The following is a 27381-nucleotide window of genomic DNA, read 5'->3' as shown; positions in this document are numbered from 1 at the left end:
GACAATCACATTCTGTCCGACATGCAGGCTGGGTTCCGTTCGGGTACAGGAACTATTGAACAGGCCTTTAGGCTTTTGTTGTTACACTGGAAGGTGGTGGTGCTGGGCAAAGGCAGTCTTTACTTGGCCTTTATTGACCTTAAGACTGCCTTTGACCTGGTACCAAGGGAGGAACTTTGGAGGGTGCTTCATGGTTTAGGGATGCCCCCGTACCTATTGAACCTCCTTATTAACCTGCACATCAACACCTATGCCCAGGTTAGATGGGGGCTGAATGGGGAAAAGACCGATAAGATCAGGGTCGAGAGGGGAGTAAGACAGGGCTGTGTCTTGGCCCCTACCTTATTCTCCCTCTATATTAACGGGGTGGTAGATCATCTACTGGGCGAACCATCAGACGCTCCCAGCCTGGGTGGAGTAAAAATTCCAACTCTGTTGTTCGCCGACGACACCCTCCTCATTTCCAAAACCCCCCAAGGTCTACAGACATTGCTGAACCGCTTCCAGGACTTCTGTACCACTAAAGGCCTCGTCATTAACATAGACAAGACCAAGTACCTAGTCATGCATCCACCTCGCAAACTTGGCCGCCCTCCAATTCTGAACTCTATACCCCTAGAAAGAGTGGCGGAATTTGATTATCTGGGAATCCGACTGAATGATGCAATGAGCTGGACTGCCCACATTGATAATATGACTCTGGCCCACAAAAGGGTGGGGGGCGCCCTTCTTAAGGAGTACAATAACTCCACAAAACATTGTGTTGCCCCTATACTTGAGATCTACAAAGCTCGTGCGGTCCCAGCTTCACTCTATGGATCGGAACTGTGGGGCTTGGGCAAAGTCGACTCATTGAGTAAGGCCGAAAACAAATTTATCAAGGATCTTCTTGCCATTCCATCGAGCAGCCCGACCATCCCAGTGCTCATGGACACTGGCTGTAAAGCCATAAGGGACCAGGCTCGGCTTCGTCCCCTTCTGCTCTGGGCACGCTTGTGGAGGGTCCCGGAGCTACAATCCTATGCCAATGGGCTGGCAGAAGTGATGCATGCTGATGGTTGGAGTAGCATCAAATGGCTGAAGGACATAAGACATCTTTTAGGGGAACTTGGTTTGGACTCTTGCTGGCATAGTCACTCCGCTCCTCCAAAGAAGATTCTAAAAAAACTTTTCTGGGAGTGGGTTAGTGTGAAGCGCTCTAGAAGCCAGCAGCACTGCAAAACCACCGCAGCTTTCCTGCTGTACAAAGACGCTGTCTTGTATGAGCCATATATGGATATTATATCAGTTGCTATGGATAGGTCCTTGTACATTAAATTTCGGCTAGGAACCTTGCCCTTGGCCGACCTCTGTTCAAGGTGGAATAAAGCCCAGCCCACATCACGCTTTTGTGCCTTTTGCCAGGACGAACCAGAGACGGTGCCACACTTCCTTTTCGAATGCCCGGACTATGGTCGCCCCAGATCACGTTGGCTTGGTCCCATTTGCAGAGAACTGGGGACTCGTCAGTACTCTGTTGCCCTTCGGATTCTTTTAACTAATACAGCCCCTCCTATTGTTTGTGCTGTTGCTAAGTTTTTAAAATGGGCTTGGTTGATTAGACTTAGAAGACTGACCATAACAATTTAATTCCTTTTTATCTAATTTATGCTGACATAACGTGTTTTAATTTTCATTCCATTTGTACAGTCTTACTTATTTCGACATGCTGTTTTTATCTTTTTGTACTGCTTTTATGATATGTGCATATCGAAATAAAGCATCAATCAATCAGAAAATAAAGACGGCAATGTGTTTTACCTTTCATCTCAGTGATAACATACCACTGCAATCATGCATTTTGCCTACCTTTCTTATCTCTGTGATTCGATTTGTGTGCCAGAATGGAAGATTTATAATGACTTAAGGGATAAACCAAAAGGATGGTAAGGCAGTGCTCTGTCATACGCCAGTGGTTCTAACTCTATTGCAATGCTTCTGCGCCAATGTTTGTCTGCTAAATAAAGTTATTTCCGTTTGAGATTGTATACCAGAACACCACTTATAAAGCCGTGAGCGGGAGCTTAATAAAGTTTTTGGGATGTCACATCCAGTTGAGAATTTTTATGCCAGAACTCCACTTGTAATGCCGTAGGCGCGAGTATTTCATTATGTTTCTCTGCTTTTTCACTTAGTACACCGCAACGATTGAAACCAGGTAGTGGTTAAAAGAGATTACACGCATTAGTTGTGTAGCGCCCACGAGTTGCTTTTTCAACACAGCGGCCGGGCTTCTAAGTTTGCCTTTCACAGTAGCAAAGCATGCTTCTTAGTCTGACAATTGAGCACTTACTTGTTCTTCCAGTTAGTAGCACGGCGGATGGCTTTTTCCTCGCTCATGCAGACGAGTGAGTTTCCAGTCTGTCCGGAACAATTTACCTATCCCGGTACTTCCTGTTTGTCACGTGCATGCCTAGAATAATGGGAGTTGTAGTTTCCTATTGTACTAATGTATTCTTGATGGGCAATATAATGCAAAGCGATTAATGGACGGACGTCATGAGTATTTTTTAATTTTTCAATCCAAACATGAAAAAAGTCCTCAATCCAAAAATGAAAAAGGTCATAACCACAGAGATAAAGCCTAAAATTGAGGATTTGAACTGACAAGTCTTTGTAAGTTTACAAGTTTTTTGAATATTTTTCACCTATCCAACCTTTTCTCTAGGTCCTCAATTCAAACATGAATGAAGGTTATAATCACAGAGCGAACCTTTGGAATCAAGAGCTATTACATATCCATCAGTGTATTAGAGATTATAGATTTCAGATAATTCATTGAGGCCATCAATTGCAGTATCGAATTTGACGATAAGTAATGCCTCTCTCTGTATCAATCTTCTTTCCAAATCACCTTCTCGCGGATTTGGTTCCAGTTTAGAAATCACCGTCCAGCGCAATTCTTGTTCTGCATGGTTATGGTTGATCCAATGGTGGACTAACAGTGCAGACAGCACTTTTTTCCGGATTCTTGATTTGTGCTGAGTCATCCTTTGTCATACTTCCTGATTTGTCTTTGTCTATTAGTTTCTGACACGGGCACAGGATTCCATATACAACATTCCTGAATTTACAATTCGTAAAGGTGTCATGTTTCCAACTCACATTTTTGTAAGAAAAAACAGAGCCTACTATTGTCTGGTTGCAACAAAGACATGTACCACATTTGGGATGACCCTTAATCGGGGGCAAACACAGTTGTTCCTGCAGTGTTTGTCTTGATCCCACTCGTGGAAGAGCAGCACGCACCACCTGATTACCAATACTGTTTTCTTTTTTGAGTGCGAATAATGGACGTTGATTCAGTGTGTTATCCAATTTCTGTACTAGATGCCAGTTCTGGCAAATAATCTTTTTTAGAAAATTTGTGCTTGGGCAGAATGTGGTAACACATACCATACGATACATCTTTGTTTTTCTTTCCTTTGTAACAACACTTCCCTAGGGGTCCACCATGCCCTTTTCATTGCATGTTTCAATAGTTTTTTGGGATAATTTCGATCTTTTAATCTGTCCACTAGTTGGTTTACATGGAAAAAATATTCATCTTTAAAAGTGCAATTTCTTTTATCCTTAAAAACTGTCCGTAAGGAAGATTATCAATCAATCAATCAATCAGTGACACTTATAGAGCGCGCTACCTACCCGAAGGGTCTCAAGGCGTTGGGGGGGGGGGGGGGGGGTGCCGCTACTGCTCGAACAGCCAGGTCTTCAGCTTCTTCCTGAAGGAGAGGTGGTCTTGGGTCAGGCGCAGGTCGGGAGGGAGGGAGTTCCAGGTCTTGGCGGCCAGGTAGGAGAAGGACCTTCCTCCTGATGTCGCTCTTCGGATGCGGGGGACGGCGGCGAGGGCGTGGTTGGCTGATCGGAGGTGGCGTTTGGGAGCGTAGAAGTTGACTCGGCTGTTGAGGTAGCTCGGGCCTTGGTCGTGTAGGGCTTTGTGTGCGTGGGTGAGGAGGCGGAACGTGATTCTTTTGTTGACGGGGAGCCAGTGAAGGTCTCTCAGATGTCCGGAGATGTGGCTGGTTCGTGGGAGGTCGAGGATGAGTCTGGCTGAGGCGTTCTGGATCCGCTGGAGTCTCTTCTGGAGCTTGGCGTAGAGGGCGTTGCCGTAGTCCAGCCGGCTGGTGACGAGGGCCTGGGTGACGGTCTTCCTGGTCTCGGTGGGGATCCACCAGAAGATCTTCCGTAGCATGCGCAGGATGTTGAAGCACGCCGAGGAGACGTTGTTGACTTGCCTGGTCATGGAGAGGGAGGAGTCCAGGATGAAGCCCAGGTTGCGTGCGTGGTCCGTCGGTTTGGGTGCGGTGCCCAGGGCGGGGGGCCACCAGGAGTCGTCCCAGGCGGAGGGCGAGGAGCCCAGGATGAGGACCTCCGTCTTGTCCGAGTTCAGTTTCAGGCGGCTGGTCGTCATCCACTCGGCTACCTCTTTCATCCCTTCGTGCAGGTTGGCTCTGGCGGCGGCGGGGTTGTTGGTCAGGGAGAGGATCAGCTGGGTGTCGTCGGCGTAGGAGATAATGCTGAGGTTGTGTTTGCGTACGATGGCCGCGAGGGGGCTCATGTAGACGTTGAAGAGGGTTGGGCTCAGAGAGGATCCTTGGGGGACGCCGCAGATGACTTCGGTGGCCTCTGACTTGTACGGTGGTAGGCGGACTCTCTGTGTTCTTCCGTCGAGGAAGGAGATGATCCATTCCAGTGCCTTCCCCTGGACTCCGGCGTTGTCGAGGCGCTGCACTAGGGTGCGGTGGCAGACCGTGTCGAAGGCCGCGGAGAGGTCAAGGAGGATGAGGGCCGCTGTTTCTCCATTGTCCATCAGGGCTCGGATGTCATCGGTGGCGGCGATGAGGGCGGTCTCGGTGCTGTGATTGGCTCGGAAGCCGGACTGTGAGGGGTCGAGGGATCCGTTCGTCTCGAGGAAGGCGGCCATCTGCTTGTTGACGTTCTTCTCAATGACTTTGGCTGGAAACGGGAGGAGCGAGATGGGGCGGTAATTCTTGAGGTCGGTGGGGTCCGCTGTTGGTTTCTTGAGTAGAGCGCTGAGTTCGGCGTGCTTCCAGCTCTCCGGGAAGGTGGCGGTGTCGAAGGATGTGTTGATGATGTCTCGCAGGTGGGGTGCGATGACTGCGTCGGCCTTGTTGAAGACGTGGTGAGGGCAGGGGTCGGTTGGTGATCCGGAGTGGATGGAGTTCATCGTGCGGATGGTGTCTTCGGTGCTGATCGGGGTCCAGGCGTGGAGGGTGGTGGTGGGGGGTGGTTGTTCGGTCATGGTGTGCGTTGGTTGGTTGTTGAAGCTGTTGTGTATGTCCGCGATCTTGTTGTGGAAGTATGAAGCGAGGGAGTTGCAGAGGTCTTGCGATGGGGTGATGTCGTTGTTTCCTGCGCTGGGGTTGGAAAGCTCTTTCACGATGTTGAAGAGTTCCTTGCAGTTGTGTGCGTTGTTGTCCAGCCGGTCCTTGAATGCTGTTTTCTTGGCGGCGCGGATCAGCTGGTGGTGTTTTCGGGTGGCGAGTTTGAAACTCCTCGGGTGGTGGCTGTTGTAATGTAAGGATTTCTCTCTATCCGTTTCTTTTTTGTACAGTGTTGTCACCAAACATCCTTCAGAAGCATAAACTTCCACATCCAAAAATGTCATCCTTTTTCATGCATGATTAATGCTAAACTTAATGTCTGCCAACCTGTTGTTTAGCTATCCAAAAAATAGAAGCTAAGGGCCATATGTAGGTAGCCCTTTACCGGTCGGAAACGGCCGAAAATACTGATTTTTGGCCGTTTCCGACCGGTAAAGGGCTATGGAGATGTAGGGGCTAGAAAAACGTACATTTTCGGTAATTTTACCGAATCGGTAATTTTACCGAATCGGTAAAATAACAGAATCGGTTAATTTACTGATTCTGTACATTTTACCGATTCGGTAAATTTACCATTCGGTAAAAATACCGAAAATGTATTTTGTGATGTAGGTAGCACTTCTAACAGTGCTACAGGGCCTTTAGAATTCGGTATTTACCATGCAATACAATTGCATGGTAAATTACGAATTCTTGTGTACATGCACATCTGTGCATGTACACCTGTGCCATGTGGCACACAGACATGCCCTAAGGGCATGTCTGTGTGCCACATGGCGCACACGCCAGTTATAGGGGTGCACAGGGTGTCACAGTGACACCCTGTCCCCCTTAGAAATTCAGTATTTTTACCGATTCGGTAAATACCGAATTGGTATTTGCTATTGAATCCTATGGGCTTCAAGGCCCATAGGATTCAATAGCAAATACCGTAAATACCGAATCTTACCGATTCGGTAAAAAATACCGAATTTTTACCTACATCTCATTTACAGATTCATAAATACCGAATCGGTAAAATTCGGTATTTATGAATCAGTAAATGAGATTTACCTACATCTGGCCCAAAGTCTCCTCATTTCCGGTACATATCAAAAAGATATCGTCTATATAACGAACCCAGTTTGAAATATATTGGCAATATGGGTTGTTGTTATACACAAACTTTTCTTCAAATGTAGCCATGTAAAGGATTGCCAGCTCTGGGGCAAAAGGACATCCCATGGCACAACCCTTTATCTGGAAATAGAAGTCTGTTTCAAATCTGAGATAGTTTTTTCATAAAGAAAAACTCACAAGCTCCATTATGAAATCAGTTGGTACTCTGTAAGGTTTTGGTCTTGTTTCCAGGAACGATTATATAGCTTCTAATCCATCTTCCTGTGAGATCTGGGTATAAAGCGATACTATGTCAAGTGTCACCAAGATTTGATGTTCTGGTGTAAATGTGACTTTTTCAATTTTGTTGATAAAATCTGTAGTATCCTGAATGTAGGATGGTATTTGATCCATAAACGGTTTAAGAAAAAAATCCAAGTATTTTGAAATTGGTTCTAAAACTGATTCACACCCTGAAACAATGGGTCTCCGGGTGGATGAGTTGTGTTTTTATGAACTTTAGGTAGGATGTATAAAAGTGGAATTATGGTATGTTTTTTATTCAGAAAATCAAATTCCTTCTGTCCTACAAATCCCTTTTCATGACCATTTTTCAATATTAATGTCAACTCCCTATGGATGTCTGATGTTGGATCTCTGTCAATTTTTCGGTAACCTTCTTTCACATCTAATTGTCTTTTCACTTCAGCCATGTAATCCTGAGTGTTCCAAATCACAATAGATCCACCTTTATCGGCTTGTTTTATAACAATTGATGGGTCATTTTTGAGAGTTGAAATGGCCTCTTTCTCTGATATCGAAATATTATGTTCGACAAAATTTCTCTTTTTTCTCGTTTGGTATTGCAGATAAAACAGTTTTCTCAAATATGTATACCTCCTTTGGTATTTTATTTGTTGGTGGGCAAAATGTTGATTTATTCCTCAATCCAGTCACTTCTATGGCTGGGGTTATTGGATTTTCCAAGAAGAAGGTCCTTAGTCGAAGTTTTCTACAAAATTTTATGACTTCAGATTTCATCTTTACAAAGTCTGTGCATTTTGATTGTACATAAGACAATTCTCTTTTTAGTAAACTTTCTTCAGCCGAAGTAAGTTGACTGGTCGAGATATTAAAAATTGGAGAAACAGTTACGTCTTGTAATATTGGCGCCTCGTTCTCATCTCCTATGGTTGATTGGGATACCTGCTTCTGCCGCGTGGTCTCGTTTGGCCTCTTCCTAAAAAAGGTGTCCCTCTGTTAGTGAAAGATGTACTTGGTAATTGTTGGTCATTACCACGTCTGTTAGAGTTGAAAGTATTAAATCGACTTTCGTTAGTTTCAGATTCACCTCCAGATGAGGATGAAGTATTCAAAAAAGAGATAAGCTTGTCTCTTGATCTCCCTTGGTATTCAGAGAGGCATCTACGTGATTCCTGTCTTGAATAGAAATCTACCTGCAGGTAGGGATATGTAGTGTCCAATGAAAAATTATTTTTGTCTTTCTCAAATTTGATTTCTTTTTGATTTATTGTATAGTCTTTGAATTACGCTATTTCCTTTTCGACCTTCAGCAACAAGGTTTTGGCATCCGGTATTGCTTGGTTGTCCTTTATCTCTTGCTCTAATTTTGGAATTTCTGCTAGTTCTTCTTGGGAAATCTGTTGAGCTGTCTCTATCGTTAGGACCATTAGATCCCTGCTACATTTGGTTTCAATGCAGCTATATCCTTTCTTATATAGCGAGCCGTCCGTAAAGATTACTGGAATGTTTCATATCTGGAGACCACCAGGAATGGTCCCTGCTTTAAGATGTTGCAATAGGTAATGGCCGTGAAGATCCGTCCTAATTTGTTTTTTCTTTAGTCTAGTAAGTTTATCTGATTTATTTTGTGTTTTTGCTGTATCACTCAATGCAACTGAGGAGAACAGCGGAGGTGCATTTATAAGTTTCTGGATGTGGTCCTCACTATAAGCAAATATGTTTTGTTCAGTCACAGTCAGAGAAAATTAACCAAAAATTAAAAATAAAATAATACATTCATACACACTACACCAAAGAAAAATCAAACACCTACCATCAAAACTAAATGTGGACCAACTGGTTCCACTTAAAACATTGTATCTTACCCTTATATCAAGCCTGTTATTTTGTAAAGGCTTAACACACACCTTGAGAGGCAACACCCGCTCAATAACCAGCTAACAATAGAAGGTACGGCCTCTCAACAGTAAGGCTAGGCCCATTAAACAAAACACCACTAGAAATGCCAATACTATTGCGGCAGGGCACAGCTCTCTTGTGTTCATGCTTACTCCCTCTCTGTTTAGCATATTCCTGTCACCCTTCGTACACTCTCACAAAGGCGCCCAATACCCCCGGCTGGCCATTCGCTATTGGTGTTCAAGCAAGCCTCCTTTACCTTCATCCCTCAGGTTTGCCTCCTCTGCAACCATCCATTGCTCTACATGTCTTGCACTTGCAGAGAGGTGGCCCCCCAGGTAACATCCAGTGCATGGCAATAGCTCATTTGGCTAGGACCAGAACGAGGTCTAAAAATCTAATGATCACTGTCGTTTTCTTCAAGTTGGAGTAGAGGCTCAGTAAACACACTTCGATTCTCAGGAGGGTACACGACAATGATCGCTCAATGTTATGTCTCATCCGACATCAAATATATGTGAGTAACAGTTTCAAGGCTGTCCAAGTCAAGGGCCCAGCTATTCAAAGAAGGTTGGATACTCGAAAGAAGGATCCAACAGTACCACCGTCTATATGCCGATTGTCATCAAAATTCAATCTTCAAGAGGATCATAGGTAAGTGCAGGCCTCGGATCAGTCATTTATATGATAGAGCGGTCATGTGGAAGGTAAATTAAATTGTAGAATCTATTTTCTAGTCAGAATGAGGGGTCCCTTGAATCAACAAGTGGCTTTACCACAAACAGCCAGATAAGGCGTAAAGGGCAAGATCCCAATTTGATAACGCGAACAGTAGGGTTTCAGTGAACATCGCAGTAACGGGACTCCCTCCGGTTACTCACATATATTTGATGTCGGATGAGACATAACATTGAGCGATCATCGTCATGTACCCTCCTTTATCAATGGAGGCTCTCTGAATATTGTAATCAGTGCCCTGAAGAAGTCCTATCGTAGGACGAAACGCGTCGGCTGTACTGCTTTTTTCTACGCAACAAGAAAATGGAGTAAAGAAATCAAAATTGAAGAACCTTGTTCTTGTTATCTATTGGATCTGAACTTTATAATTGGTCCTATTTGAACTATGTGCTGAGTTGGTGCACCTGTGTTTTTTGTGGAAAATAAAATGCTAACTCATGGTATTATCTTTTTTCTTTGTCCTACTTCCGGCAGCTTTGCGTGAGGGGACAGGGCAGGGGAGGAGTGGTAGCACCCTCCTAAGTGCGCAATGACTGCTTGGCCCTAACAGTCTTTCGCACTTCGCATGTTCTCCATGTAGGCTGCATTACAGCCTGCGTGGAGAACTTGCCCAGGCTCCCAGTCATAGTCTGAGTGCCGAAAAACATGGCGCTCAACCAATCATAACCCTGCTAAGGCGCGGCGAGAAACCGTCAAGAAGGCCCCTTTTTAACTTTTATTTTATTTTTTAATACCCGCTTCCCTTGCGTCCTCCCCCTCTGTCACCCCGCCACCCACCTCCGATTCATGCTGGCTGCTGCAGCTCCAACCAGTCCCAGGCTTCTGCCGGGTTCTCAAAGAAAGGTGAGTGGTCATCCACTATAAGGTGTAATCTTGCTGGGAACAAGAGCATGTATTTAAGACCCATTTCTGTGAGCATACTCAACATCCATAAATGAGGATCACCGCCTTCACACTGGGAAGGTGTGATCAGGGAAAATGGCTACGGGGCTATTATCTACTTCCAAATATCCCAAAGAGCGTGCTCTGCAAAACAGTGCATCTATGTCTCTCTAGTTACGTATGTGGGCCACCACAGGCCTTGTTGGGGTCCCTGGTAACAAAGGCCTTGCCAGTACTCTGTGCGCTCTTTCCTACATGAAAAACTAGGGAAGGTCTTGGGGGGTTACTGTTTCCAGGAGCCATTTATCTAGATATGCCACCATATCTGTCTCCACAATGCCCTCAGCGAGCCCCACCACTCAGATATTATTGAGTCTGATGTGGCCACCTGCCCTCCTATCCAGTTGTTTAACATTGTCTAAGAAAGCAACCATCTGGGCCTGTAATACCTCCACAAGTGGGCTCACATGTTCAAGGGTAGTCTCCTTCATCATGACTTTGTCCGACAGTTTGTGGTGGTTGTCCTGCAAAATGTTCAGATCTATCTTCACCTGGTCAAATTTCTCTGAGAGCACGGTGCTCGTGGTGTTGATGTCTTCCAATATAAGTCTAGCTTATCAGGCATTGTCCCGCATCCACTAAGTGAGGCAGGATGGTTTCATGGCCCAACTGGGGGCCACTCGAGTAGTTCTTCATCACACTAATGCTGTCCATTTCTGGATGGCGCCCAGTGGGCATCAGGGTGAAGCCCCATGCTATGCGTTCTCTTTCCATGTAGCATACCTCTCTTTCACCCCAGGGTTGTTCTCTAAACAGGGGACCCCACAGATTCAGGCTCGTGGTCGATACCAAGACTTTCTATGTGGCCCAGCAATGCTACTCAATCACCGTTTGAGTTACTCGCTATTGATCCCTTATGCATGATCCAATAGTCTGTGATGAGCTCCCTTGGCTAAGTCTCACATTACCTTTTTCTGTCTTTGCTGCAAGACATAAGGGGTCTACATGCGGTCTGCAACCATCCCCCAGTTCTGGAGTATGCGATCTCTGATGCACTCAACCGGTTTTGCGAGGCTCGAATCATCAGTTTTTGCCAGCACCCCTAGTGTGTCACCCCCCATTCTTTTATTCTTCCTGCAGTGCCAGCGGGCTCTCCCAGTGGCCGCTGGTCCCACAGTGGGGAGTATAGACATCCAGTTGCTGTTCTGTAAGGGTCCCGCCTGGCCCAGTGTCACCTCTCATTTCCGCTGGTAGCCGCTCCTGCCTGCCCACTGTGAAACTAGCTCTCCGGGGTGTCAGGCTCAGGTGCATTAGCTCCCAGGTGCTCCTTCGGATCTGGTCACCTCTCGCAGCTCCAGCATCTCTTCACACCGGTATAAGATCCCAGTGACCATTTTGGAGTAGCTGCGGCTCAGCCTGATAATCACCTTCCCTCTGGCTCCCTGTAGACCATAAGCCCGGAGGCTTGAAAGCCAAAGCCCTTCCACTCTATGGCTCACAATGTAGGGCTCAGGGGTAGCCAACAGGTCCTTTCACTATCAGGGTCATACAAGATGCACCCTAGGCCATAGGACTGCACTAAAGTGGCCATCTGTCTGTCCGTATTGGCCACACCCCACCTTACATGCACCTACATGTACGTAAAAAATGTGTAGACATTTACCCTCAGTTACCCTTGTTGAAGGGCTTAGGTCGACTTATTCTCAGGTTAGCTGAGAAAGTGAGAACCCCTACTCCTGGTGTACCCCCACAGCACCAAGACATATGAAAACAAATAAAGCCCTAGGTTGTTTGCAAAGTGTACTGTTAGAGCCAATATTGATGCTTGCACAGACCTAATTGACTTTATACCTATACCTAGATGAGTCCAAAGTCCTGCTGCACAAAATAGAATCTTCACTGCAGCTATTGAGGTATGGTTTCTGAATACAGTAACCAAAATATTGTTTGTCATAAATAAACATTGTCTACAAAAATATTGTCCAATTGCAGGTAATAATAGAGAATTTGCCCCAAGTCCCCAAAAGTTAGGACACAATAACTGCGTTAGACGATATTTTGATATATGTGACAGAGCTTAGCAGGTGTAAAATTGCACACTATGTGATGGAAAAACCCCACAAAATTTAGGCCAGCAGAAATCTGACAGTTTCAAAAGGTACTGTTGACACATTGGTAGCCAACAACTACATACGTGGATCTAACATTTTGACTGTGGTCCCAGCAAAATGTATAGAGACTGAAGGGGTAAATCCAAGTACAACAAATGTGATTGTATTGGATACTAGAAATTGTTATAGACCTAGAAGGTGAAGTATAGGTTGTACAAAAGCAACTGGCTGCATAAACTGCACTATGTGATTACTTTCAGATTTAGAACAACAGTAGTTAATAAGACCACATTCTGTAGAATGGAATCAAGTTAGCTATCCTTTAATAAATGTGCTAATTTTGCCCGGGCAAAATTTTAAACATGTTGGTCTAATTCACGTGATTTTGGGAATTTCACATTATACTTATGGTGTAAGTACACGCTCCGGGCAGAAACGTTTTACATCAAGCACGCAGGAATAACACAAATGACCAGAACGCTAGTGGCTATTGCTAGCACTACTTGTGTTTTTAATACGTTGTTTTACTGCAAAATGCTTCCTTGCGTCAAAAGTTGACCCAAGGATGTATTTAAAACTAAAATTTAGCACTAAATTACTCATTTGCATTTCAGGTAATTATGCATAAATCCACATAATTTTCCAGAAATGTCATGTTACTACACACATTTTGCACAGCCCTAGTGCTAAGACGAATGACAAAAATAACTGTATTCCTACCAGTCTAGTGGTTTTTCAGCACTTGGATCAGGAATATTTGCAGGTTCATCATCAAGCCATCCTTCTGGTTTAACTGCATCAGGATCATTTATAGTTTCAGGCTCTTCTTCATTCCTTTAATAAAAAAGGATACTATTCAAAATTAAATCAATTAAATGCATGCTTTTAGGTACAGCAGTAATATAATTGCTGAACACTGTGGTGTCTTTGACTCAAACAGGTTTACTTTGATGTAAATATCCTGTATTTATTATGCACCTCAAGCACCCAAAATTGGTGCTAGGGGAACATATTGGCAGAGCTAAGCAGTGATGAAGGAAGCCAGAAGATTGGCCCACAGAATGAGGTTTACACAGAGTTTATATAAAACCTCTAAGTTAAAGTTAACATTGATGCTCACCTCACATTACTTTACAGCCTGGCAATACGTTGCCTGTGAAACAGACCCTTATTATTGCGCCTTTACACCAGCCAACTACCTTTCAGAGGAGAAGGACCTCTTCCTTTAGTTCCAATTATCAAAGTTTTTCAATTAACCCTCAACTCACCCCATTCTTACCCACTCACTTGTGCTTGATCCAACCTTGTATATTGGATCTACTCCTTGCACTCTACATGCTTGTAAAAGGGCCTCAACAAATTCTGAAACCTGAACTCTGTTCAAATTCTCATGATCTGTAGACATCTTCCCTGGGTTAATCACCCTAGTTTTGCTTTTTTGACTGATGCTTTTTTAAGCCACATGTCAAATTCACTAGTTATCATTGGTTCTAGGTCAGTGAAGATAATCAGCAGAGAAGGGCCTGCACTTCTGTACTCATTAATCCACATTAACAGACAAGCCCAGTATGGAGCCATTTGCTAACTGTGCCAGTGGAGGCCCAGGCCTCACTTCCTGGAGGCTGTCAAGCACATTCATGGAGGCACTTGAACCAAGATGACATGGTCTGAACAGAAGTGCATTGAGCATCAACCTGGGGATTCCTCCTAGAAGATCTCAGTATTTTTCCCTAAAGTTGAAACAATGCAAAAGCAACACCGACACCTATAAATCTTCAAAAGGTGCATTGTGAGTGCAGTTTGAGTGCAGTGTAATACAGAATCTGGTTCACTCTGGGTCTGGAGTGCAAGCAGGACAGCGAAGCAGTGGCAGAGACATAGGGCATCTAGGCCTGGGCATACCTGCACACATAGGGCAAGTGCCTGCAAATAATTCAAGCATGTTTCCATCACTTTGTAATGTTTTGCAGTAGTAGTAAGCGCCCAGATGTGGGTCTCATGCTCACTATGCCACATTACTCAAGCCACACCTTACTGATGAGAACTAAATACGCCAATACTGTTTTGGGCTTGCTTGTGTTCATGTCTAGAGGGGACATGGCCTGGCAGTTTGGGCTGGATTGTCCCTGATTGAATTGGCCCAGGATAATTTGTAGATGATTGGTCTCTGTTTGGATGGCATAATGGGCACACCTTTTTTTTATGCAACATCCATAAAATAAGTTTTTTTAGATCAAAATAGGGCCTCACATATGAGAAATGGAAGAGTGTCACAGAGATTATTTGCAGTAATATTAGTGAGCTGATGCTGTGTTACAGTGTTGAAAACACGTCACTCCCCCTGAATATTAGATGTAAACACATTAAGAATGTGTACAAGTTTGCCTGTGCACTGTCAGTGACCTGGCCAAAGAGGGCATAAAGAGGTGAAACTGGATCATAAATTCAAAGCTGTTCCGACTGGGCCAAAAAATAGGTTTGGCCCAGGGCCCCCAACATCCTTAAGATGTCCCTGTTCTTAGCAGTTCAAAATCTTAGTGCCTCCAATCTGTCCTGCACTGTATGTGTTTAAAGTGAGTCTGGAAAGAGTATAGCATACAATTAGATCATGTAACTCTCATTAAAAGATAATATCCACCCCACGTAGTTTGCAGACAACATTCTATTTGGTAGGGAATAAACAATATACAAAACTTTAATTCTTAAAAAAAAAATATGTTTGCATTTGGTAGACAGACACTCCTTGTTCTTTCTTAACATTCAATCTCAATCATGGGTGATCTGAATCTTAAATATAGTGCTAGGACATTTCATAACACCTTCACAGAATATAAATGGCAGGCTTCATTCATAAAGTCACATTGTTTTGCTGCTTGCATTGTGAAAAATTGCGAAGACTGTTGCCAGACAAATGTACAGAGAGTTCTTATGGATGAAAGCCCATCAAACTCCATATAAATGTTGACAACCATTCCTGAATGTTCTCCCACTAAAAACGTTACCCAGAAGTCTAATTTCCATAGTTCATGTACATGCTATGGCTTCTTTGGTTTAATTTCTTTAGTATACTACATCACAGGCTATACCCTTAAGCGCCTCGACCGCCAATCGGGGAGGGGCGGGGGCCTAGCAATTATATACAGGGACAGCTTTAAGTGTCGGGTCACTCCTAATTCCCTGCTGACTTGCGAGAGCTTACACTTTGCACTTGATCTCTCCCCTACCACCACTTTTTATGGTATTTTACTCTACCGCCCACCAGGTCCCTTGAATAATTTTATCACCCAAATTACTGATCTCACCGCCAACGCAGTCTTGACCTCATCTAACCTCACCCTGCTCGGGGATTTTAACATCCATTCAGATGACCCCCAGGATATGGCAGCTAATAACTTGCGGGCCAACATGCAAGCGTTAGACCTCTGCCAGAGAGGCCATCAGGCGACCCACAAGAAGGGACATCTCCTTGATCACATATACACTAATACCAACCTTAATGTAGAGTCCCCTGTTCCACTGCCTTGGACTGATCATTTTTTGATACCGTTCACCTGGCTTTCTAACTCCTGTTTCCCCTGTGAGGCCTCTACCAAGTACATGGGCAGGAAATGGTCCTCACTTCCCCTCACCGACTGGACAATGGCTCTCACTCAAGACCCCCCGAGAAGGGCCTTGACCCCTGCCTCTGCTTCTAGCAACTTTGATCACTGGATCTCTAGCACCCTAGACCGAGTCCTTCCCAAACGCCCCTGTAAACTCATCAGAAGATCTATAGTTGCACCCTGGTACACTCCTGCTCTGAGGTTACTAAAGCTTGACTGCCGCAAACTAGAGAGAGCGTGGAGGAAGGACCACTCTCTGTCTAGGAAAGATGATTACAGGTCCGCAATAAGGCTCTATAAATCAGAGATTAAAATGGCGCAAACCTCCTTCTACGAAGGGAAAATTAGTGCTGCAGCCAACGCGCCTAGGGAAATCTTTAGGATAGCTAAGTCCCTTATTTCACCCCCGGCTGAGCGTCCTACTGTTGAAGGGGCACAAGACCGCTGTAATGAGCTAGCTGCCTTCTTTTCCAAGAAAATTTCGACCATATACTCTTCTTTTAGTAATCCTACGGTCAACGCCCCCTCCGTCCCATCTAAGCCAGCTGATTCTCCGGCTCTCTGCAAACTGGATACAATTCCGCTTCTTGATGCCGGCAGCCTGGATAGACTAATCTCCAAAGTTTCTTCCGGGTCTCCCCCCCGGATCCTTGTTAAGGCATTGGACGTTATTCGTCCTGTCATCCTGGAAGCCTTAAACACCTCCATCGTGTCCAGGTCGGTCCCACTCCCCTGGAAGTGCGCCATGGTGAGGGCGCTTCTCAAGAAGCCCTCCCTGGACCAGAGCAACTTGTCCAACTATCGCCCCATTTCGCTGCTCCCCTGGCTGAGTAAACTGCTGGAGAGGCACGCCAACAATATCTTAACAGACTATTTGGAGTCCAACTGTCTGTTGCGTGCCTCCCAGACAAGTTTTCGCCCTCAACATGGCACAGAAACAGCCATGTTGGCGGTTACAGAGGAAGCAAGAACGACTTTGGATCGGGGAGGAAAGGTGGCCATTATCCTGTTAGATCTTAGCGCCGCGTTCGACACGGTGAACCATGCCACGCTATTACACCGACTGGCGGGCATGGGCGTGTCGGCCGCGGCTCTAGACTGGCTTACCTCCTTTCTGAGTGAGCGCTTTTTTCAGGTCTTCGAGGGTGAGACAGTCTCTCCCAAACACCCTCTCAGGTGTGGGGTCCCTCAGGGCTCCTCCCTGAGCCCGACCCTCTTTAACGCCTACATGGAACCTCTGGACAGGATAGTCCATCCCTTTGGTGTGCGTATAGTCACCTACGCGGATGATACGCAGCTGGTGGTCTCGTTAGACCACGCAGATGGATCATCCAACACCTTAGGCCCCTGTCTAGAGGCTGTTGCCAGATGGATGCAAGCCTCCTGTTTGAAGCTTAACGGGGAGAAGACAGACATCATTCTCCTCGGAAATCCCTCCCCGTCTGCTCTTGTACCCATCTGGCCTCCATGTCTAGGCGCTCCCCCTGCCCCCAAGTCCCAGATAAAGAGCCTCGGGATCTGGCTTGACACCGCCCTTGATTTCTCGGTCCAGGCTACTAAGACTGCCGCCACTTGCTTTGGACTAATGAGGATGCTCCGGCGGGTGCTCCCTTTGCTCCCTTTCCAGGCGAGGAGGATCATGGTCCAGGCCCTGATTCTCTCTTGCCTGGATTATGGGAATGCTCTCTACCTGGGAGCACCGGCTTCGGTACTGCAGAGGCTTCAGGTCACACAAAACAGTGCGGCCCGCCTACTGTTCAATCTGTCCCGTCGGCAGTCGGCGAGGAAGGCTCTGAAAGACCTCCACTGGCTCCCAATGGCTGCCAGAGTGCAGTTTAAAGCTTTGTGCATTATGCACAAATCCTTTCACCGTGTAGGCCCAGCGATTCTGCATCCTCTGGTCACGCCTTATGTCCCAGCACGCCCCCTTCGGTCTGGTACCTTGCAGCTGGCCACCTCCTCTAAAATTAACAAAGCCCGTTGGGGTGGCCGCTCTTTTTCCCATTCGGCGACCAGACTTTGGAATGCCCTCCCCTTTGCCATCCGAGGAAATAGCAACCTCCTCTCGTTCAGAAAGGCCTTGAAAACACATTTGTTTGCTAAATCCTGCTGATCTGCCCCGAGCCTGCGCTAAACCATTTTATCTTCAAGCGCTGCGAGGCCCTAGGGCAGTTATGCGCTATACAAATGCAATTTTTCATTTCATTTCATTTCATTTCACTTTATAGTTTTAGCACTACACATATTTCTATTGAAGAGAATGTTGCTGAATTTTTACACATGTGTGTGCTTCATTCTATATGGCAAACCTGATATTAGATTTATATGCCAGAATTGTGTCAATTACTTTAATGTAACTTCCCTGATGATAGATGAGAGATCGCCTACTCGGATATAAACTCTCCCTGTGCATCCTCCTTCTTATATCAAAGTAGGTTTTCCAGTGCAGGCACCAACTGAGTATAACACTACATCTACCACCAGCTATGGTAATCAGTACAATTAGAATCTTTACCTCGAAGCAGTCATTCCATCTCATGTAAACCTGCTGGTGTTGTGTCAGTGATTAAATCTTTGTTCAGTAACACTGAGGTAGTATCCTTATAGTTTACCTGGGATAGGAACCTGGGACATCTCTCAGAACATTGTCTTAGAAGAACAGGTCACTTACCTTTGGTAACGCTTGTTCTACCGGATACTCTATCTAACCTCAGATTTCTCACCCTCAGAATACTCCCCAGGTACGAGACTGGATCCAGAAACCTTATCCAACAATGCTCGTGCACCACTGGCTCTGCACTACCACGTACGTGACACAGAAGACTAAATGCATTTACCCAGGATTACATATCTGAGACCAAATGGGGTATCTGGGAATGCTCAGGTTCCCTGGGTTTGTAGTCTGACAACTGATCCCTCTGGAAGCATGGTGTTAACATACTCACCAGTCATCTGGTTTGACAGCACTAGGGTCAGGGATCCTCAGTCGTTCGTCCCATTCATCTGGTTTTGTCTCATCTGGGTCTTCTATTTCTTTAGGTGGGTTCACTGGAGGAATCATGTCTTCCAACAAATGTCCTTTGCTGACAGATGTTTGGTCAATGAACATTTCAAATGTGTTATCTGGTCTCAGTACTAAATTCATGACAAGGGTGTAAACATAAGGAAAAGGAGTTCAGAATAAAGCATGTGTATGTTTACTTTGGGTATAAAATGCAAACTAGAAAAGAATTATTACTTTGCTTCCTCAGTGACATTGCATTACAATAACCACGACCACAAACCATAAAACATAGCATTTTACACAACGATACGGAACAACAACCAGTGTCATGCAAAAATTGCTACTGCATTCATGGTTAAAACAGAAGTTTACAATGGCTTCCTAAATCTCCAGAGAGATGCCACTTTTTATGAAACTGAGGTACACGTATTCTAAAATATATGAAATTGTCTTCTTCCCCAGCCCAAAAAATTGACCAGGCTACTAGCACTATCCTGTGATCTTCACACTAAAAGATCTTGATGACATCATCACTGGCACTATTCGATAAATCATAAATAAGTTTTCTACCAAATCATTAAGATGAAACAGTCCGAAAATGCAGATATTTCCAATTGTTTCAGTAAAAGATATTTAGGACTCAACATCAAATCAATTTTCCCAACATTGAGAGTCAGGTTGTTACTGCCTCCTGACTGTTTCATTCGGCCACCGGCTTATCCCCTGTACAGAAACACAGAGGTAGACCAACAAATACAGGGTGTATTGATAAGAATGGACCAGATGATGTAAATCTGAAGCAGACCCTTTTCGCTTCTCAAAGAGCTACTCCGTTGTAGGGGAGAAAGAAAGGAACCACGAGAGACACAATGTAGAACTTCCATGGCTGGAGAGAAAAGGGGTATTATATGAAAACAGGATTCATGTCAACTTCAGACAATGCAGAGGTTCCAGCTACCAACCCTAAAGGATGCAGAAGGATAGGACAATGTCCCTAATTGTAAGTAAGCTTTTTTTAAAGCATGAAGCAAAAACATTTTGAAGTTATTGTTATCTCGTCTTGGTCTTTGATTATTTCCACAGTCTACTGAAAGCCAAGTATGAAAAGCAAAAGAGAAGCACAAACATGAACATAGCTTAAAAGATTATATGACTTCACCATTCAACAAACCCAGTCATAACCCCAACATACTGTACTGCAGAGTGACAGGGTGTTATGGCAATGAGTTTGTGACAACTTCACACATTTGGCTCTGTACCCAATTGGCTTTACCCCACTCTTGCTTTTGTGCTAAGTTTGGGCTATTCAACTACTGTTTCCGGGAGTATAGCAGAAACAGAGCACACGAGAATGTTTTCCTAATCTGATGTTACATTTAAGCAGTTTATGATACATATAAATCAGGCAAAAAGTGCTCAAATTGAAGGAAACTGTTCATCCCATGCATCTAAATCATTTAGTTTATTTCTCATTTATTGAAAACCATAACCCAAACTTCAATATGGGACTGAAGCTCTGTTACAAGTTGGTAATGCACAGTCAGGAATATTACAGCAACAGGAAAGACAACAAAGTGAGAAATAAGGGAACTCTCTCTATGAATACAAACCTAACGTATACAAGTGAGTCTTCTTGTCTGTGAAGTATGCTTTTAAAGTATTTTCAGGCTGCTTAGCATGCTTCTCCTCATATTCTCCAGTTTTGGGACTTTTATGTCTAAATATGAAGTGCAGTTTGTAATCCTCTCCACATTTATCAGGTCCAAACATAATTGTATAAGGTGTTTTATCATAAAAGTGTTCCTGCAAAATAAAACCATAGTAAATCTCAATAAAACCGTCAGGCATCATAAATGCACATCTTAAATTTATTTTTAAAAACTGTACATTTAGAATGCGCATCACATCAGCAGTGCTATAATATCTCATCTGTATTCCAAGACAGGGAATTTTAAGTCTGTCAGAATTGCCACCACTGGATGCCAGGGTGGTGCATGTAATATCAAATATGTAATATCCTACAGTGGTTCTCCTCCTTTCTCCAGAACCGCACAAAAAGAATAAAAATCAAAAACTTCTTGTCGGACCCACACCCCGTCAGCAGAGGTGTCCCACAAGGATCCGTTCTTTCCCCTCAACTTTTCAACATCTATATGGAACCCCTCACCACCATACTCAATAAAACCAAAATCTTTTTCCACCTATATGCAGATGACACCCAGATCTATCTCGAAACCTCCTCCATCGATGATATCCAAAGACTTAACGACCGCCCGGTGACCGCCCGGACTCGCTCCTGACCGGTTGCTCCTTCCTTGCTCCTCTCCCTGTGCTGCTATCTTGCTGGGGATCGCACTGCTACTTGCACGGTATCGCCTGCATTATTTATTTATCTCAGTGGTATCGCCTGCATTAGAGTAAATAGCGCCGTGTTTAAAATCGGCTCGCCTGCTTTTATCACATTTGCGCAGTGTTTTGTGTAATCTCATTGCTATCAGCGCTTGTGACTATAGCGCCGCCCGCCCTGCACTGCATTTCACCTGGCAGCAACGTGCATTATTAGAGTAATTTTATTCGCTGGCGACCTACTGCCCCTGCCTCGCCTCCCCTCTGACCTCCATCTTGTCTGCTGTTGTTGTTTTCCCTGCCCCTCCTCCCCGCTACCGCCTCCCAGCTGCTGACCCTCCCACCCACGTTCACTGAGCCTACCTCGTCCTCACAGCCCCTGTGACCGCCCGGACTCGCTCCTGACCGGTTGCTCCTTCCTTGCTCCTCTCCCTGTGCTGCTATCTTGCTGGGGATCGCACTGCTACTTGCACGGTATCGCCTGCATTATTTATTTATCTCAGTGGTATCGCCTGCATTAGAGTAAATAGCGCCGTGTTTAAAATCGGCTCGCCTGCTTTTATCACATTTGCGCAGTGTTTTGTGTAATCTCATTGCTATCAGCGCTTGTGACTATAGCGCCGCCCGCCCTGCACTGCATTTCACCTGGCAGCAACGTGCATTATTAGAGTAATTTTATTCGCTGGCGACCTACTGCCCCTGCCTCGCCTCCCCTCTGACCTCCATCTTGTCTGCTGTTGTTGTTTTCCCTGCCCCTCCTCCCCGCTACCGCCTCCCAGCTGCTGACCCTCCCACCCACGTTCACTGAGCCTACCTCGTCCTCACAGCCCCTGTGACCGCCCGGACTCGCTCCTGACCGGTTGCTCCTTCCTTGCTCCTCTCCCTGTGCTGCTATCTTGCTGGGGATCGCACTGCTACTTGCACGGTATCGCCTGCATTATTTATTTATCTCAGTGGTATCGCCTGCATTAGAGTAAATAGCGCCGTGTTTAAAATCGGCTCGCCTGCTTTTATCACATTTGCGCAGTGTTTTGTGTAATCTCATTGCTATCAGCGCTTGTGACTATAGCGCCGCCCGCCCTGCACTGCATTTCACCTGGCAGCAACGTGCATTATTAGAGTAATTTTATTCGCTGGCGACCTACTGCCCCTGCCTCGCCTCCCCTCTGACCTCCATCTTGTCTGCTGTTGTTGTTTTCCCTGCCCCTCCTCCCCGCTACCGCCTCCCAGCTGCTGACCCTCCCACCCACGTTCACTGAGCCTACCTCGTCCTCACAGCCCCTGTGACCGCCCGGACTCGCTCCTGACCGGTTGCTCCTTCCTTGCTCCTCTCCCTGTGCTGCTATCTTGCTGGGGATCGCACTGCTACTTGCACGGTATCGCCTGCATTATTTATTTATCTCAGTGGTATCGCCTGCATTAGAGTAAATAGCGCCGTGTTTAAAATCGGCTCGCCTGCTTTTATCACATTTGCGCAGTGTTTTGTGTAATCTCATTGCTATCAGCGCTTGTGACTATAGCGCCGCCCGCCCTGCACTGCATTTCACCTGGCAGCAACGTGCATTATTAGAGTAATTTTATTCGCTGGCGACCTACTGCCCCTGCCTCGCCTCCCCTCTGACCTCCATCTTGTCTGCTGTTGTTGTTTTCCCTGCCCCTCCTCCCCGCTACCGCCTCCCAGCTGCTGACCCTCCCACGCTCCGCCCCCTCCACCCTCCATTTATGGCCAATGCCTCCACGCGCAGCGTCCACGCGCTTCGGACACGCCGAAGGTGCGCCAAAGGTAAGCCCGTCTACGCCCGTCCGCGCCTGGACCGCGCCCAGCGCCAGACCTCCTGCCCCTCGCTCTGCCCAGCCCCCCCGCGTTACCTACGATGCAGCCACCCTCCTAGCCCTTAACCCCGGCCGCGCCCCCAACTGCGTCCAAGCCGCCCCTGGCCACACCCATGGACCTTTCTCTTGCTACTCCTGCAAATTCAGCGGCACCGTCAACATCTCCGCTCCGACCACACCACAGATTCCCGACCCCAACCACCTAGAATGCATCCTTCTCAACACCCGCTCGGTCCACAGGCACGCCATTGACCTTTGGAACCTACTAGACACCATCTCTCCAGACGTCGCCTTCCTAACGGAAACATGGATGAACGCCTCCTCCGCTCCTGACATCGCCATCGCTATCCCCGACGACTATAAGATTACACGCAAAGACCGCACCGACCAAACAGGAGGAGGAATCGCTATCGTCCACAAGAAATCAATCCGCATCTCAACCAGCTCTGACGCCAACCTCGCCAACTCCGAACACCTTCACTTCCAGATCCACATCGACCCCAAGACCACTCTCAGAGGCACCCTCCTCTACAGACCACCAGGACCCCGCGCAAAATTCAGTGAAGACATCACGGACTTCATCACCCCACACGCGCTCCCCTCCAAAGACTACATCCTCCTGGGAGACCTCAACTTCCACCTTGAGAAGATCAACGACCGCAACACCGCCACCCTCTTAGACAACCTCGCCAACCTCGGACTTAAACAACTGGTCACTTCCCCCACCCACATCGCAGGTCACACACTCGACCCCATCTTCACCTCTAGCAACCATGTCTCTTTCAACCACACTACGGAGCTCCTCTGGACTGACCACAGCTGCGTCCACTTCACCTACAACAAGCCGAAACCCATCATCCACCTCCAACCAACTCTACAAAGAAACTGGAACAAAATCACCACGGAACAGATCTCCTCATCGCTCCTTCAAACCTCCCCAGCCCTCTCTTCTGACGCCAACGAAGCCGCCTCCAACCTCACCCTTTGGCTATCCAACACCGCAGACACCTTAGCACCACTGAAAAAACGCCTACACAAAATCAAGAAGGCCTCATGGTTCAACGAGGACCTCAAGAAATCCAAGAAACTATGCCGCTCCCTTGAAAAGGCCTGGAAAAAAGACTCATCCACCAGCAACAAGGACGCCTTCAAAAACGCCATCCGTACTCACCACCAACTGATCCGAAAAGCCAAAAAAACAGCATTCAAGGATCGACTCGACAACAACGCCCACAACAGCAAGGAACTTTTCAACATCGTCAAGGAATTTTCCAACCCCTCGGCCAACTCCAACGACATCACCCCCTCTCAAACTCTCTGCGACTCCCTAGCCTCTTTTTTCCACAACAAGATTGCTGACATCCACAACAGCTTTGACAACCAACCCGGAAGCCAACCCACCCTACCATCAGCTGACTATCTTCCCCCCGTTAACACCCTCAACGCCTGGAACCCAATCACCACTAAGGACACCATCCGCCTGATGAATTCCATCCACTCTGGATCCCCCACAGACCCATGCCCTCACCACATCTTCAACAAAGCAGACTCCGTCATAGCTCCGCACCTCCGAGACGTCATCAACTGCTCCTTCAACTCCGCTACCTTCCCAGAAGACTGGAAACACGCTGAACTCACCGCTCTTCTGAAAAAACCAACAGCAGACCCCACCGAACTCAAAAACTACCGCCCCATCTCACTTCTTCCATTCCCGGCCAAAGTCATCGAGAAAGCTGTCAACAACCAGCTCGCCACCTTCCTCGAAGCCAACAAATCCCTCGACTCCTCACAATCTGGATTCCGAGCCAAACACAGCACTGAGACCGCCCTCATCGCAGCAACAGACGACATTCGAACTCTACTGGACAATGGAGACACAGTCGCCCTCATCCTCCTCGACCTCTCTGCAGCCTTCGACACAGTCTGCCACAGCACCCTTTTACAGCGCCTCAAAAACATCGGAATCCAAGGAAAGGCACTGGAATGGATCACCTCGTTCCTCTCCGGAAGAACCCAGAGAGTCCGCCTCCCACCATTCAAGTCCGAGGCCTCTGAAATCATCTGCGGCGTACCACAAGGATCCTCACTCAGCCCCACCCTCTTCAACGTATACATGAGCCCCCTCGCGACCATCGCCCGCCAACACAACCTCAACATCATCTCTTACGCGGATGACACTCAACTGATCCTTTCTCTCACCAAGGACCCCAGCACCGCCAAAACTAACCTACACGAAGGAATGAAAGAAGTCGCCGAATGGATGAAACAAAGCCGTCTGAAACTGAACTCAGACAAAACAGAAGTCCTCATCTTAGGTAAATCCCCCTCTGCTTGGGACGACTCCTGGTGGCCGGAAGCCCTCGGAAAAGCACCCATCCCGACAGACCACGCACGGAACCTTGGCGTCATCCTGGACTCTTCACTTTCAATGAACAGACAAGTCAGCGCCGTATCCTCATCCTGCTTCAACATCCTTCGCATGCTCAGAAAAACATTTCGCTGGATCCCCACCGAAACAAGGAAAACAGTCACCCATGCTCTGGTCACGAGCCGACTGGACTACGGAAACACCCTCTACGCAGGTACCACCGCCAAACTACAGAAGAAACTACAACGAATCCAAAACGCCTCAGCCAGGCTCATATTAGACATCCCACGCAACGAACACATCTCTGGTCACCTTAAAGACCTCCACTGGCTACCCGTCAATAAGAGGATCACTTTCCGACTGCTTACCCACGCACACAAATCACTCTACGACATCGGACCAGATTGCCTCAACTCTCGACTGTCCTTCTACACCCCCTCCCGCCAACTTCGATCTTCCAGCCAAGCATTCGCCACTGTCCCTCGCATCAACAAAACCACCATGGGAGGCAGATCCTTCTCATACCTGGCTGCCAAAACATGGAACTCACTCCCCGCTTACCTTCGCCTCACCCAGAATCACCTAGCGTTCAGAAAACAACTTAAAACGTGGATATTTGACAAATAACCCCCCTCCCCTCCCCAAGCGCCTTGAAACCCTCTGGGTATGTAGTGCGCTATATAAATTTTATGACTTGACTTGACTTGAACGACACTCTTAGAGAAGTTCAACATTGGCTATCCCTTAATCACCTGAAACTCAACCAAGACAAAACAGAATTCCTCCTCATCTCTAACAAAAAGAGTACCCCCAAATCACAGAATGGCTAAAAGCCATTGACGATCTCAACAGCAATATCACCCTGGCTGACTCTGTAAAAACGCTGGGAATCACCCTCGATCTAAAACTGGACATGGCCAAGCACATCAAATCTCTGCAAAAAGCACCTTCCTCAACATGAAATTACTCAACAAAATAAAACCCTACATCCCGCCCAAGGACCTCAAACAAGCTACTCAAGCACTAGTGCTGTCCAGACTCGACTATGGAAATGCAGCACTCAGAGGTACAGCTAAATGCCACTTAGCTCCCCTCAGAGCAACACTCAATGCAGCAGCCAGAATGATCACAGGAGCAAAGAAATACGATCACATATCACCCGCACTCAAAGAGCTAAATTGGCTCCCAGTCGAAATGCGTGCCAACTTCAGAATTACCTGCCTCACGCACAAAGCCCTGCACACCGGGAAACCCGCCTACCTCCAAACTCAAGAAGGCCGGCCAGACAAGGACCCTCAGGAGCTCAAATACACTTCTCCTCATCCCGCCAAAAACCCATAAACAAAAAAACACAGCCCGCTCCTTTTCTGGAAGTGCGTCCATAATCTGGAATTCCATCTCAGTCCACATCAGAACTACCCCATCCTTTCCAAAATGTAAAATGCAGCTCAAAGACCTCTTTCTCAATCGTCTGCCCCCGTATCGATAGCTGCCGACAGAGCACACTAGCCGGAACCAGTCAGATGCCAGATTCTCTGCCATCAAGACATCTACCTCCGCCAAGCCACCGACACCTACCTTGCCCCCACACCCCTAAAGGGGGCTGGCTTGAGCCAACGTGACTCCATCTGACTTCCTTGCCTTAATGCGGTACAGCACACCCATACCTAAGAAGCGCCATGAACCATTATACCATTATGTATACTACCCAGCTACTCTGTGATTTCCTCAATACTATTGCGTTACTGTGTGATTTCCTTGACAAGTATGTTGTAAAGCGCTCCGATACCCTCGGGTCTGGCCAGCGCAATATAAAACTCTTAAATAAATAAATAAATTGCAACTTATTAGA

The 27381-nt window shown here is 46.5% G+C and overlaps 1 protein-coding gene across 1 annotated transcript in view; it reads right to left on the bottom strand.

Moving 5' to 3' along the window:
* Positions 1-27381, bottom strand: part of CLGN (calmegin) — a 379504-nt gene that overhangs the window by 281436 nt on the left and 70687 nt on the right. The window contains exons 6-8 of the mRNA XM_078677626.1: positions 20593-20785; positions 18924-19113; positions 13097-13210 (exon numbers count right to left, since the gene is read on the bottom strand). Coding sequence (XP_078533752.1) covers positions 13097-13210; positions 18924-19113; positions 20593-20785 — 497 coding nt within the window. The remainder of the gene's footprint in view (positions 1-13096; positions 13211-18923; positions 19114-20592; positions 20786-27381) is intronic.

Source organism: Lissotriton helveticus, chromosome 2_1 (assembly GCF_964261635.1).
Source record: "Lissotriton helveticus chromosome 2_1, aLisHel1.1, whole genome shotgun sequence".
NCBI classification, from domain to species: domain Eukaryota; kingdom Metazoa; phylum Chordata; class Amphibia; order Caudata; family Salamandridae; genus Lissotriton; species Lissotriton helveticus.
This window is presented reverse-complemented; position numbering and strand designations above follow the sequence as displayed.